General features: G+C 45.0%; 1 protein-coding gene across 3 annotated transcripts in view; it reads right to left on the reverse strand.

Moving 5' to 3' along the window:
* The window catches only part of pak5 (p21 protein (Cdc42/Rac)-activated kinase 5), a 70,289-nt gene that overhangs the window by 37,889 nt on the left and 16,854 nt on the right, over positions 1-15,546 (reverse strand). For 2 of the 3 annotated variants that reach the window (XM_084432612.1, XM_084432613.1), the window contains exons 2-3: positions 5,833-6,056; positions 3,282-3,326 (exon numbers count right to left, since the gene is read on the reverse strand). In XM_084432612.1, coding sequence (XP_084288738.1) covers positions 3,282-3,326; positions 5,833-6,036 — 249 coding nt within the window. In that variant the 5' untranslated portion in view covers positions 6,037-6,056. The remainder of the gene's footprint in view (positions 1-3,281; positions 3,327-5,832; positions 6,057-15,546) is intronic. The other variant, XM_084432614.1, reaches the window with a different exon arrangement.

Below are 15,546 nucleotides of genomic sequence, written 5' to 3' on the forward strand. Positions count from 1 at the left end.
CCTAGCACTGTCACCTCGCACCTTCAAGAAATGCATGGAAGCTGCTCTTGCTCCTCTGAGACTTCAAGGCATTCGCATCCTCAACTACATCGATGACTGGCTCATTCTGGCACAGTCAGAGGAGATGGCAGTTCAACATCGAGATGTTGTTCTGAATCATCTGAGGTGCTTGGGATTAAGACTCAATGTCAAGAAGAGTTCATTAATTCCTCTACAGAGAACTATTTTCCTGGGGGTAGTATGGGACTCAGTCACGATGCGGGCACAGTTGTCTCCTGCTCGTATAAACACCATCTTGACCACAGTAACGAGTATCAAGCTAGGCCAGGCCATCACTGTCAAACACTTTCAAAGGGTTTTGGGTCTCCTGGCAGCAGCGTCCAACGTGATTGTATATGCGGGCCCTGCAGTGATGGCTCAGGACCAGAGGGTTTTCTCCGAGGGGGAACCCATTTCACACGATTAAAGTAACGTGCAGATGCCTTCGTTCTTTGGTCATGTGGAAGAAACCGTGGTTCCTGTCTCAAGGTCCTGTGTTGGGGGCACCGTGTCAGAGAAAGATTTTGACCACGGATACATCCCTCACAGGCTGGGGTGCGGTCATGGAGGGCCGCTACACCAGGGGTCTTTGGAAGGACCATCATCTTTCATGGCACATCATTTGCCTGGAGACAATACATCGGTGGTCTCATATATTAATCGACAGGGGGGCCTGAGATCGCGCCCTCTATGCAGATTGGCACATCAGGTTCTTCTGTGGTCCCAGGGCAAACTTCTCTCAGTCAGAGCAATGTTTATTCCCGGGGACAAGAATGTGGGAGCAGACATCCTGTCGAGGCAGGGGCTGAGGCCCGGGGAAGGGAGACTCCACCCCGAGACGGTGGAGTTGATATGGAAGGAGTTTAGTCAGGCGGAAGTGGATCTGTTCCCCGATCGCTCTGCTCCCAGGGCTTCTAGAGAGGGTCCGGCCCGAGTATGGTTTTTAGACATCATTGCTCATCTAGCAGGCCCTCCGTGGCAAATCCCGATCAGGAGGGACCTTCTTTCTCAGGCCGAGGGCACAATATTTCACCCTCGGCCGGAGCTGTGGAAGCTGTGGGTCTGACCCCTGAGGGGGACCAACTCGTAAATGCTGGTATCTCAACTGAGGTTGTTGAGACCATCCTAAACTCTAGAGCCCCCTCCATGAGGAAACTGTATGCATTCAAATGGAATGTATTCAACTTATGGTGCAGAGAACATCAGTTGGACCCAGTTAACTGCCCAGTGGCTTCAGTGCTGGAGTTCCTCCAGAGTCGCTTCTCTGATGGGCTCTCCCCGTCCACGCTTAAGGTCTATGTGGCGGCTGTAGCTGCCTTCCACATGCCTCTAAGGGTGGGTACCTTGGGGAGACACCCACTTATAGTACGTTTCCTTCGTGGAGCTAGGAGGATGAGGCCTGTCATCCAGCCCAGGGTCCCCACGTGGGACCTGACAGTGGTTCTTGAGGGGTTATCCCTGGCACCCTTCGAACCCTTGGATGAGGTGTCTGAGAAATTTGTATCTTTAAAGGTGGCCTTCCTGCTCGCTATTACATCCCTAAAAAGAGTCGGGGACCTGCAGGCGCTATCCGTTGCTCCCTCTTGCCTCGAGTTTGCACCTGGCAGAGTAAGGGTCATTCTCCACCCTAGACCCGGCTATGTGCCTAAGGTGCCTGCAAATGTGGCACGATCTATAATTCTTCAAGCATTCCATCCTCCACCGCATGTGTCGGATGAGCAAGCTAAACTTAATTTATTATGCCCAGTCCGAGCCCTGGAGGCCTATGTTCAAAGAACCTCGGGCTGGAGGAAGTCGGACCAGCTACTCGTGTGTTCAGGGTCACCTAAGAAGGGTTCCCCTGCTTCAAAGCAAACTATCAGCAGATGGATAGTAGAAACTATTTCTTCAGCTTATGAGGCGCGCAGCTTGCCTTCGCCTCTTCTGATAAGAGCCCACTCAACTAGAGGAGTGACATCCTCTAAAGCTCTGCTAGCAGGGGTTTCCCTTCAAGAGGTCTGTGATGCTGCCGGCTGGGCCTCCCCACACACCTTCATAAGACACTACAGTCTGGATCTGCCCTCTACACCGGGTTCTCTCGTCTTGAGTGTGCCAGATTGCTTCACACCAGGGCATATATCTCTCAGTGTGGCGCAGTGGGCATTTCGTTCCCCAAAGTGTCGATTCTCGACGTAGCGCGAGTTCCCTTAAAAGGGAACGTCTCGGGTTACAGTCATAACCCGAGACGTTTTCATAGAGGGGATTTTGGATTTCTATTTTTATCACTCCATAAATCAGAAAATACTGTCAACTGACCGTAAAAATACATATTTGCCATGTTTTTAGGAATAAAATGTTAAATAAATATGAGGTGAATGATATATAAACAAACCCCACAGTAAAATCCTTCAGAATATAGATATGAATAAACCTGCAAATGTTGGTGTGTATAAGTGCTGCTGAAGTGGAGATAGAAACTAATAAAGATATGTAGTGCAATGGAAATATGCAGATGCAAATACATGAAGTGCGATAAAATAAACACTTAGAAGTGTTTAAAAGTTTTTGGATGTTTTCTTTGCACTAGTCTGCAAAAACACATTAAAAAAGCCAAATATCCCAAACACATGCCTTAAAACACATTTAATTGGTTTCTATTGAGGAAGAGTGTCTTACACTCAGAATATATATTTTTAAAAAAAAGCCATTATTTGGGTGAATATTCCATTTATTTTTGCCTGAAATAATTAATCAAGCCTATTTGAGGAGCATTAGAATATATTTTGATTGCATCAGTCCATGAATGAGCTCAGACCTTCATCATCTGGTTTGTTATATCGACACATGCACGATAAAAACTTCAGCACAAGATGTTATGATTCATGCCAACAGATGGACTCTGATATTTCATGAAATGACATGTCTCAGATCTAATGATCCAGTCCATCATATCAAGCCATATGACATAACGCAGCATTCATAAAAGGTTTATGAATCGGATCAGCTCACGTGCTCCGCGCTCGTCTTTCCATCCTGCAATCAAACTGCAAACATGCATTTCTGATCAACAGCGTCAGAGTTCGTCATTAGTTTGGTCTGTTGGCTCATGCATCTTGGCCCTAAACACAATGATGTAAGAACTACATCATACACTCACGACCAAAAATGCATGTGTCCAATCAGAGAAGGAAATTAAGACCAAAACAGGGGGAAGGAGTGAAAACAAACGAGAGAGGACTAAGAAGCAAGGAAAGAGGGCATACTTTTCGCAACGGCGACTCAGCCAACCGGACTTTCTTGGGAGATATCTGTGAAGAGAGCAAGAGAATTAATATCTGTGTATCCCTCTTCAGAGATATCTCCTACAGTACAGCAGATCTCCTGGAGGTGCCAGTGCCCGAGTCCTCGTAACACACACATCACACACACATCAGCTCAAATGCAACGCATGCTCAACTTTTCAGAAATTGATGATGGTAAATTGTATACATTTCATGATTTAAATTAATTGAACATGCTTTTTTATTACAAAAATTGAACGTTTTTTACAATTAAAACTGAATACTTAAATTTTTTAATGGAAAGATTAGAAATTTGGAGAAAATAAAACAGAATTTGGGAAAAAAATAAAGGAAGTTAGGGCTATGTTGGGTTAGTTTTTGTTTTAATTTTATTAAAAATTATTGTTAAATTGTATATTCATTCTTTAATTTAAATAACCATGCTTTTTGAGCACTATTTTATTTAACAATTAAAAAAGGATCCAGTAAAAATTTTATGAAACAAACAAAAACAAAAAAAACAGAATACAGAAAAATTAAAAATTTGGGGGAAAATTAAATATGGATTTAGGGAATAAATAAATGGATTTAGGGTAATGTTAGGTTAGTTTTTTAAGACTTTTTTTATTAGAACTTTTAATAAATTACTGTTAAATTGTATATGTTTAATGATTTAATTTAAATAAACACGCTATTTGATTAAATGTAATTTAACAATTAAAATAGAATCCAGAAAAACTTGAATGGGTGAAAATGGAATATAGAAAAAAAAAAGCGATTCCAGAAATAAAAATTAAAACTATGAACGGAATCCAGAAAACGTTTAAACTGGGAAAAAAATTAATACAGAAAAACTAAAACTGAAAGAAAAAGAAAAAGAAAAAGAAAAAGAAAAAGAAGAAAAAAAAAGACCTACAGAAAAGTTAAACCTGGAGAGAAAAAAAATCCAGAAAATTCTGAAAATGGAAAAACTGGAATTTGGGAAAAAGTAAACAGTATTTCATAGGGCTTGGTGTTTTCAGCTTCATTATTTACTCTTCGTGTCGCTCCAGAACCACATGCTGAACTGAATCTGTTCATCGTGATCATGACTGTCGAACTCTAAACAGGACAAACGCATCAGTAAAGTATAGAAATAACACATATGAACCATCATACTTTTATGCTGCATTATGGTTTATTTTGTCCTTTTCAGAGTTTGCCAGTCATGGACTCTGACCTGGTTCTGCAGAACCTCTGCTTCCTAGGAAACTGAAGTACACCTTGCAATGTAATAATGTTAAAGTTGGGCTTATAATTATGTCTATCTGGATAATGTAAATGTTGGGCATATATGTCTATCTGCATGACGTGATGCAAACTATTACACTTGCAGTGACACTGGACACACACACAGGAGACGAGGAGCACACAGGACAGGAGAGAGGCGACACTGGCACTTTATCCCCACACACACACACACACACACACACACACACACACACACACACACACACACATGAATGTCAGCAGGTGTAGAGGGAGTCAGCAGCTCTGGTGCTCCGGCTGCTCCACTGCTTAGGGTTCGGCATCGACACACACTGATATCTAGCGTTCGGGATGATCCTCAGGACAGGGACCTCATCCTGACATTTACAAGGCATCGAGAGACAAGGTTTCTTGATTTCCTAACTGATGTTCACTGCAAAAAAAATTATATGATAAATATTTCAATTTATTACTTGGAAAAATACTGAGTATTTTAATTAAGATATATTATTATTATTATTATTATTTTGTCTACTCATTATTCTACTGCACTGTTAGTTGTAATTATTTATTTAATATCTATTTACAATTACATTTTAATTAATTTCTTTTTAAATACTATTTACTACTACTACTATTTATTTTAATGAAAATTTTATTTTTATTTGTTTGAATTAAAAATGTATTTATTTATTTTAATCATATTTTTATTTTCATTTTTTAATCACATTTTTTTATTTTTTAGCATTTGTTTTTATTTAATTAGATCTAATGTTTATTTTTTATAATCACATTTTATTTATTTATATATTTATTTTAATACAAATGTTTTTCATTTTTTAATCACATTTTTTTTACATTTATTTCATAGCATTTTTATTTATTTAAATCTAATGTTTATTCATTTCTTTTAATCACATTTTTATTTATTTGTTTATCTATTTTAATCACATTTTATTTATTTATTTATTATCAAATTTATTTATTTACTTGATCCCATTTTATATTTATTTAAATCTAATGTTTATTTATTTGTTTAAATCTAAATTATTTTAATAACTTTTTTAGATTTTAATCACATTTGATTTATTTATATATTTTAATAACTTTTTATTTATTTTAATCGCATTCATTTATTTATTTATTTTAATCACAATTTGTTTATTTAAATCTAATGTTTATTTCTCTTTTTTTGAAGCACGAGAGCTGCCGACGGGTGAGAGGGCCACAGGAGCAGGAAGTGATGCGAGCATGAGCAGGAAGTGATGCGGGCGAGCGTGAGCACCTTCATGGGGGCGAGCTGTATGGGTGTGATGTAGGACGGGTCCACCACGGGTCTGGGCCGGTTCGCTGTGTCCGCCAGCAGACTCTGCCACTGCGACGGGAGGCCCGTGAACCTCTGCTCCTGCGGGTCGAAGCCCGTGTGGACCCGGTGCTCGAAGTTAGACGGCGCCGAGATCTCCAGACGCTTCTTCTTCTTTCCAAACATGCTGGACAAGCTGGAATAACCTGAGAGAGAGAGAGAGAGAGAGAGAGAGAGAAAGAGAGAGAGAGAGAGAGAGAGAGAGGGAGAGAGAGAGAGAATCTGAATATGTATCATATCTGATGAAGTTTCATCACTGGTGCTGATATTTTCCTGTTTATTACTCACACACACACACTCTCTCACACACACACACACACTGTTAATCATGTGCTCTCAGCATCAGCAGAACTCAATCCTTTATATCTCATGGGTTTCAGAACATGGAGAACAAACGAAGCTCAAGGATCCCAGAAGATCAGAAGATCTCGATCTGAAGATCCTGATGTGAACTCAATCATCTCTCATCACATGATCAGAGCGGCTGTTCCCTGTGTTTTCATTTTTTCGACATACATGAGGAACAACACGTGACCAACATGAGGAACACGAAACCTACATGAGGAACACGTGACCAACATGAGGAACACGTGACCTACATGAGGAACAACACGTGACCAACATGAGGAACACGTGACCAACATGAGGAACACGTGACCTACATGAGGAACAACACGTGACCTACATGAGGAACAACATGTGACCAACATGAGGAACACGTGACCTACATGAGGAACACGTGACCAACATGAGGAACACGTGACCAACATGAGGACCATGTGACCAACATGAGGAACACGAGACCTACATGAGGAACACGTGACCAACATGAGGAACACGAGACCAACATGAGGAACACGTGACCAACATGAGGAACAACATGAGGAACACGTGACCAACATGAGGAACACGTGACCAACATGAGGAACACGTGACCAACATGAGGAACACGTGACCTACATGAGGAACAACACGTGACCAACATGAGGAACACGTGACCTACATGAGGAACAACACGTGACCAACATGAGGAACACGTGACCAACATGAGGAACACGTGACCTACATGAGGAACAACACGTGACCTACATGAGGAACAACACGTGACCAACATGAGGAACACGTGACCTACATGAGGAACACGTGACCAACATGAGGAACACGTGACCTACATGAGGAACACGTGACCAACATGAGGAACACGAGACCTACATGAGGAACACGTGACCTACATGAGGAACACGTGACCAACATGAGGAACACGAGACCTACATGAGGAACACGTGACCAACATGAGGAACACGTGACCAACATGAGGAACACGAGACCAACATGAGGAACACGTGACCAACATGAGGAACAACATGAGGAACACGTGACCAACATGAGGAACACGAGACGAACATGAGGAACACGTGACCAACATGAGGAACAACATGAGGAACACGTGACCAACATGAGGAACACGTGACCAACATGAGGAACACGAAACCTACATGAGGAACAACATGAGGAACACGTGACCAACATGAGGAACACGTGACCAACATGAGGAACACGAAACCTACATGAGGAACACGAGACCTACATGAGGAACAGTGACCTACATGAGGAACACGTGACCTACATGAGGAACACGAGACCTACATGAGGAACAAGAGACCTACATGAGGAACAAGAGACCTACATGAGGAACACGAGACCAACATGAGGAACACGAAACCTACATGAGGAACAGTGACCAACATGAGGAACACGAGACCTACATGAGGAACACGTGACCAACATGAGGAACAACATGAGGAACACGTGACCAACATGAGGAACACGAGACCAACATGAGGAACACGAAACCTACATGAGGAACAGTGACCTACATGAGGAACACGAGACCTACATGAGGAACAGTGACCTACATGAGGAACACGTGACCAACATGAGGAACAACATGAGGAACACGAGACCAACATGAGGAACACGTGACCAACATGAGGAACAACATGAGGAACACGTGACCAACATGAGGAACACGTGACCAACATGAGGAACACGAAACCTACATGAGGAACAGTGACCTACATGAGGAACACGTGACCAACATGAGGAACAACATGAGGAACACGTGACCAACATGAGGAACACGTGACCAACATGAGGAACACGAAACCTACATGAGGAACAACATGAGGAACACGTGACCAACATGAGGAACACGTGACCAACATGAGGAACACGAAACCTACATGAGGAACACGAGACCTACATGAGGAACAGTGACCTACATGAGGAACACGTGACCTACATGAGGAACACGAGACCTACATGAGGAACAAGAGACCTACATGAGGAACAAGAGACCTACATGAGGAACACGAGACCAACATGAGGAACACGAAACCTACATGAGGAACAGTGACCAACATGAGGAACACGAGACCTACATGAGGAACACGTGACCAACATGAGGAACAACATGAGGAACACGTGACCAACATGAGGAACACGAGACCAACATGAGGAACACGAAACCTACATGAGGAACAGTGACCTACATGAGGAACACGAGACCTACATGAGGAACAGTGACCTACATGAGGAACACGTGACCAACATGAGGAACAACATGAGGAACACGAGACCAACATGAGGAACACGTGACCAACATGAGGAACAACATGAGGAACACGTGACCAACATGAGGAACACGTGACCAACATGAGGAACACGAAACCTACATGAGGAACAGTGACCTACATGAGGAACACGTGACCTACATGAGGAACACGAGACCTACATGAGGAACAAGAGACCTACATGAGGAACACGAGACCTACATGAGGAACACGAGACCAACATGAGGAACAAGAGACCTACATGAGGAACACGAGACCTACATGAGGAACAAGAGACCTACATGAGGAACAAGAGACCTACATGAGGAACACGAGACCTACATGAGGAACAAGAGACCTACATGAGGAGCAAGAGACCTACATGAGGAACACAAGACCTACATGAGGAACACGTGACCAACATGAGGAACAACATGAGGAACACGTGACCAACATGAGGAACACGAGACCAACATGAGGAACACGAGACCAACATGAGGAACACGTGACCAACATGAGGAACAACATGAGGAACACGAGACCAACATGAGGAACACGTGACCAACATGAGGAACAACATGAGGAACACGTGACCAACATGAGGAACACGTGACCAACATGAGGAACACGAAACCTACATGAGGAACAGTGACCTACATGAGGAACAGTGACCTACATGAGGAACACGTGACCTACATGAGGAACACGAGACCTACATGAGGAACAAGAGACCTACATGAGGAACAAGAGACCTACATGAGGAACACGTGACCAACATGAGGAACACGTGATCTACATGAGGAACACGTGACCTACATGAGGAACATGAGACCTACATGAGGAACAGTGACCTACATGAGGAACACGAGACCTACATGCGGAACAGTGACCTACATGAGGAACACGTGACCAACATGAGGAACACGTGATCTACATGAGGAACACGTGATCTACATGAGGAACACGTGACCAACATGAGGAACACGTGATCTACATGAGGAACACGTGATCTACATGAGGAACACGTGACCAACATGAGGAACACGAGACGTACATGAGGAACACGTGACCTACATGAGGAACAGTGACCTACATGAGGAACACGTGACCTACATGAGGAACACGAGACCTACATGAGGAACAGTGACCTACATGAGGAACACGAGACCTACATGAGGAACACGAGACCTACATGAGGAACACGTGACCTACATGAGGAACACGAGACCTACATGAGGAACAGTGATCTACATGAGGAACACGTGACCTACATGAGGAACAGTGACCTACATGAGGAACACGTGACCAACATGAGGAACACGTGATCTACATGAGGAACAGTGACCTACATGAGGAACACGAGACCTACATGAGGAACAAGAGACCTACATGAGGAACACGTGATCTACATGAGGAACACGTGACCAACATGAGGAACACGTGACCAACATGAGGAACACGTGACCTACATGAGGAACACGAGACCTACATGAGGAACAAGAGACCTACATGAGGAACAAGAGACCTACATGAGGAACAGTGACCAACATGAAGAACACGTGACCTACATGAGGAACACGTGACCTACATGAGGAACACGAGACCTACATAAGGAACAGTGACCAACATGAGGAACACGTGACCTACATGAGGAACACGTGACCTACATGAGGAACACGTGACCTACATGAGGAACACGAGACCAACATGAGGAACACGTGACCTACATGAGGAACACGTGACCTACATGAGGAACACGAGACCAACATGAGGAACACGTGACCAACATGAGGAACACGTGATCTACATGAGGAACACGTGATCTACATGAGGAACACGAGACCTACATGAGGAACAGTGACCTACATGAGGAACACGAGACCTACATGAGGAACACGAGACCTACATGAGGAACACGTGATCTACATGAGGAACAGTGACCTACATGAGGAACACGTGACCTACATGAGGAACACGAGACCTACATGAGGAACACGTGACCTACATGAGGAACACGTGATCTACATGAGGAACACGTGATCTACATGAGGAACACGTGACCTACATGAGGAACACGAGACCTACATGAGGAACACGAGACCTACATGAGGAACACGAGACCTACATGCGGAACAGTGACCTACATGAGGAACACGAGACCTACATGAGGAACACGAGACCTACATGCGGAACAGTGACCTACATGAGGAACACGTGACCAACATGAGGAACACGTGATCTACATGAGGAACACGTGATCTACATGAGGAACACGTGACCAACATGAGGAACACGTGATCTACATGAGGAACACGTGATCTACATGAGGAACACGTGACCAACATGAGGAACACGAGACGTACATGAGGAACACGTGACCTACATGAGGAACAGTGACCTACATGAGGAACACGTGACCTACATGAGGAACACGAGACCTACATGAGGAACAGTGACCTACATGAGGAACACGAGACCTACATGAGGAACACGAGACCTACATGAGGAACACGTGACCTACATGAGGAACACGAGACCTACATGAGGAACAGTGATCTACATGAGGAACACGTGACCTACATGAGGAACAGTGACCTACATGAGGAACACGTGACCAACATGAGGAACACGTGATCTACATGAGGAACAGTGACCTACATGAGGAACACGAGACCTACATGAGGAACAAGAGACCTACATGAGGAACACGTGATCTACATGAGGAACACGTGACCAACATGAGGAACACGTGACCAACATGAGGAACACGTGACCTACATGAGGAACACGAGACCTACATGAGGAACAAGAGACCTACATGAGGAACAAGAGACCTACATGAGGAACAGTGACCAACATGAAGAACACGTGACCTACATGAGGAACACGTGACCTACATGAGGAACACGAGACCTACATAAGGAACAGTGACCAACATGAGGAACACGTGACCTACATGAGGAACACGTGACCTACATGAGGAACACGTGACCTACATGAGGAACACGAGACCAACATGAGGAACACGTGACCTACATGAGGAACACGTGACCTACATGAGGAACACGAGACCAACATGAGGAACACGTGACCAACATGAGGAACACGTGATCTACATGAGGAACACGTGATCTACATGAGGAACACGAGACCTACATGAGGAACAGTGACCTACATGAGGAACACGAGACCTACATGAGGAACACGAGACCTACATGAGGAACACGTGATCTACATGAGGAACAGTGACCTACATGAGGAACACGTGACCTACATGAGGAACACGAGACCTACATGAGGAACACGTGACCTACATGAGGAACACGTGATCTACATGAGGAACACGTGATCTACATGAGGAACACGTGACCTACATGAGGAACACGAGACCTACATGAGGAACACGAGACCTACATGAGGAACACGAGACCTACATGCGGAACAGTGACCTACATGAGGAACACGAGACCTACATGAGGAACACGAGACCTACATGCGGAACAGTGACCTACATGAGGAACACGTGACCAACATGAGGAACACGTGATCTACATGAGGAACACGTGATCTACATGAGGAACACGTGACCAACATGAGGAACACGTGATCTACATGAGGAACACGTGATCTACATGAGGAACACGTGACCAACATGAGGAACACGAGACGTACATGAGGAACACGTGACCTACATGAGGAACAGTGACCTACATGAGGAACACGTGACCTACATGAGGAACACGAGACCTACATGAGGAACAGTGACCTACATGAGGAACACGAGACCTACATGAGGAACACGAGACCTACATGAGGAACACGTGACCTACATGAGGAACACGAGACCTACATGAGGAACAGTGATCTACATGAGGAACACGTGACCTACATGAGGAACAGTGACCTAACATGAGGAACACGTGACCAACATGAGGAACACGAGACCTACATGAGGAACAGTGACCTACATGAGGAACACGAGACCTACATGAGGAACAAGAGACCTACATGAGGAACACGTGATCTACATGAGGAACACGTGACCAACATGAGGAACACGTGACCAACATGAGGAACACGTGACCTACATGAGGAACACGAGACCTACATGAGGAACAAGAGACCTACATGAGGAACAAGAGACCTACATGAGGAACAGTGACCAACATGAAGAACACGTGACCTACATGAGGAACACGTGACCTACATGAGGAACACGAGACCTACATAAGGAACAGTGACCAACATGAGGAACACGTGACCTACATGAGGAACACGTGACCTACATGAGGAACACGTGACCTACATGAGGAACACGAGACCAACATGAGGAACACGTGACCTACATGAGGAACACGTGACCTACATGAGGAACACGTGACCTACATGAGGAACACGAGACCAACATGAGGAACACGTGACCAACATGAGGAACACGTGATCTACATGAGGAACACGTGATCTACATGAGGAACACGAGACCTACATGAGGAACAGTGACCTACATGAGGAACACGAGACCTACATGAGGAACACGAGACCTACATGAGGAACACGTGATCTACATGAGGAACAGTGACCTACATGAGGAACACGTGACCTACATGAGGAACACGAGACCTACATGAGGAACACGTGACCTACATGAGGAACACGTGATCTACATGAGGAACACGTGATCTACATGAGGAACACGTGACCTACATGAGGAACACGAGACCTACATGAGGAACACGAGACCTACATGAGGAACACGAGACCTACATGCGGAACAGTGACCTACATGAGGAACACGAGACCTACATGAGGAACACGAGACCTACATGCGGAACAGTGACCTACATGAGGAACACGTGACCAACATGAGGAACACGTGATCTACATGAGGAACACGTGATCTACATGAGGAACACGTGACCAACATGAGGAACACGTGATCTACATGAGGAACACGTGATCTACATGAGGAACACGTGACCAACATGAGGAACACGAGACGTACATGAGGAACACGTGACCTACATGAGGAACAGTGACCTACATGAGGAACACGTGACCTACATGAGGAACACGAGACCTACATGAGGAACAGTGACCTACATGAGGAACACGAGACCTACATGAGGAACACGAGACCTACATGAGGAACACGTGACCTACATGAGGAACACGAGACCTACATGAGGAACAGTGATCTACATGAGGAACACGTGACCTACATGAGGAACAGTGACCTACATGAGGAACACGTGACCAACATGAGGAACACGTGATCTACATGAGGAACAGTGACCAACATGAGGAACACGTGATCTACATGAGGAACACGTGATCTACATGAGGAACACGTGATCTACATGAGGAACACGTGACCAACATGAGGAACACGTGACCAACATGAGGAACACGTGACCAACATGAGGAACACGAGACCTACATGAGGAACAGTGACCTACATGAGGAACACGAGACCTACATGAGGAACAAGAGACCTACATGAGGAACACGTGATCTACATGAGGAACACGTGACCAACATGAGGAACACGTGACCAACATGAGGAACACGTGACCTACATGAGGAACACGAGACCTACATGAGGAACAAGAGACCTACATGAGGAACAAGAGACCTACATGAGGAACAGTGACCAACATGAAGAACACGTGACCTACATGAGGAACACGTGACCTACATGAGGAACACGAGACCTACATAAGGAACAGTGACCAACATGAGGAACACGTGACCTACATGAGGAACACGTGACCTACATGAGGAACACGTGACCTACATGAGGAACACGAGACCAACATGAGGAACACGTGACCTACATGAGGAACACGTGACCTACATGAGGAACACGAGACCAACATGAGGAACACGTGACCAACATGAGGAACACGTGATCTACATGAGGAACACGTGATCTACATGAGGAACACGAGACCTACATGAGGAACAGTGACCTACATGAGGAACACGAGACCTACATGAGGAACACGAGACCTACATGAGGAACACGTGATCTACATGAGGAACACGTGATCTACATGAGGAACACGTGATCTACATGAGGAACACGTGACCAACATGAGGAACACGTGACCAACATGAGGAACACGTGACCAACATGAGGAACACGAGACCTACATGAGGAACAGTGACCTACATGAGGAACACGAGACCTACATGAGGAACAAGAGACCTACATGAGGAACACGTGATCTACATGAGGAACACGTGACCAACATGAGGAACACGTGACCAACATGAGGAACACGTGACCTACATGAGGAACACGAGACCTACATGAGGAACACGTGACCTACATGAGGAACACGAGACCTACATGAGGAACACGTGACCAACATGAGGAACACGTGACCAACATGAGGAACACGTGACCTACATGAGGAACACGTGACCAACATGAGGAACACGTGACCTACATGAGGAACACGAGACCTACATGAGGAACAAGAGACCTACATGAGGAACAGTGACCAACATGAAGAACACGTGACCTACATGAGGAACACGTGACCTACATGAGGAACACGAGACCTACATAAGGAACAGTGACCAACATGAGGAACACGTGACCTACATGAGGAACACGTGACCTACATGAGGAACACGTGACCTACATGAGGAACACGAGACCAACATGAGGAACACGTGACCTACATGAGGAACACGTGACCTACATGAGGAACACGAGACCAACATGAGGAACACGTGACCAACATGAGGAACACGTGATCTACATGAGGAACACGTGATCTACATGAGGAACACGTGATCTACATGAGGAACACGAGACCTACATGAGGAACAGTGACCTACATGAGGAACACGAGACCTACATGAGGAACACGAGACCTACATGAGGAACACGAGACCTACATGAGGAACACGAGACCTACATGAGGAACACGTGACCTACATGAGGAACACGAGACCAACATGAGGAACACGAGACCTACATGAGGAACACGAGACCTACATGAGGAACACGAGA

The sequence above is a fragment of the Rutilus rutilus genome, assembly GCF_951802725.1.
Source record: "Rutilus rutilus genome assembly, chromosome: 15".
In the NCBI taxonomy this organism is placed as follows: Eukaryota; Metazoa; Chordata; class Actinopteri; order Cypriniformes; family Leuciscidae; genus Rutilus; species Rutilus rutilus.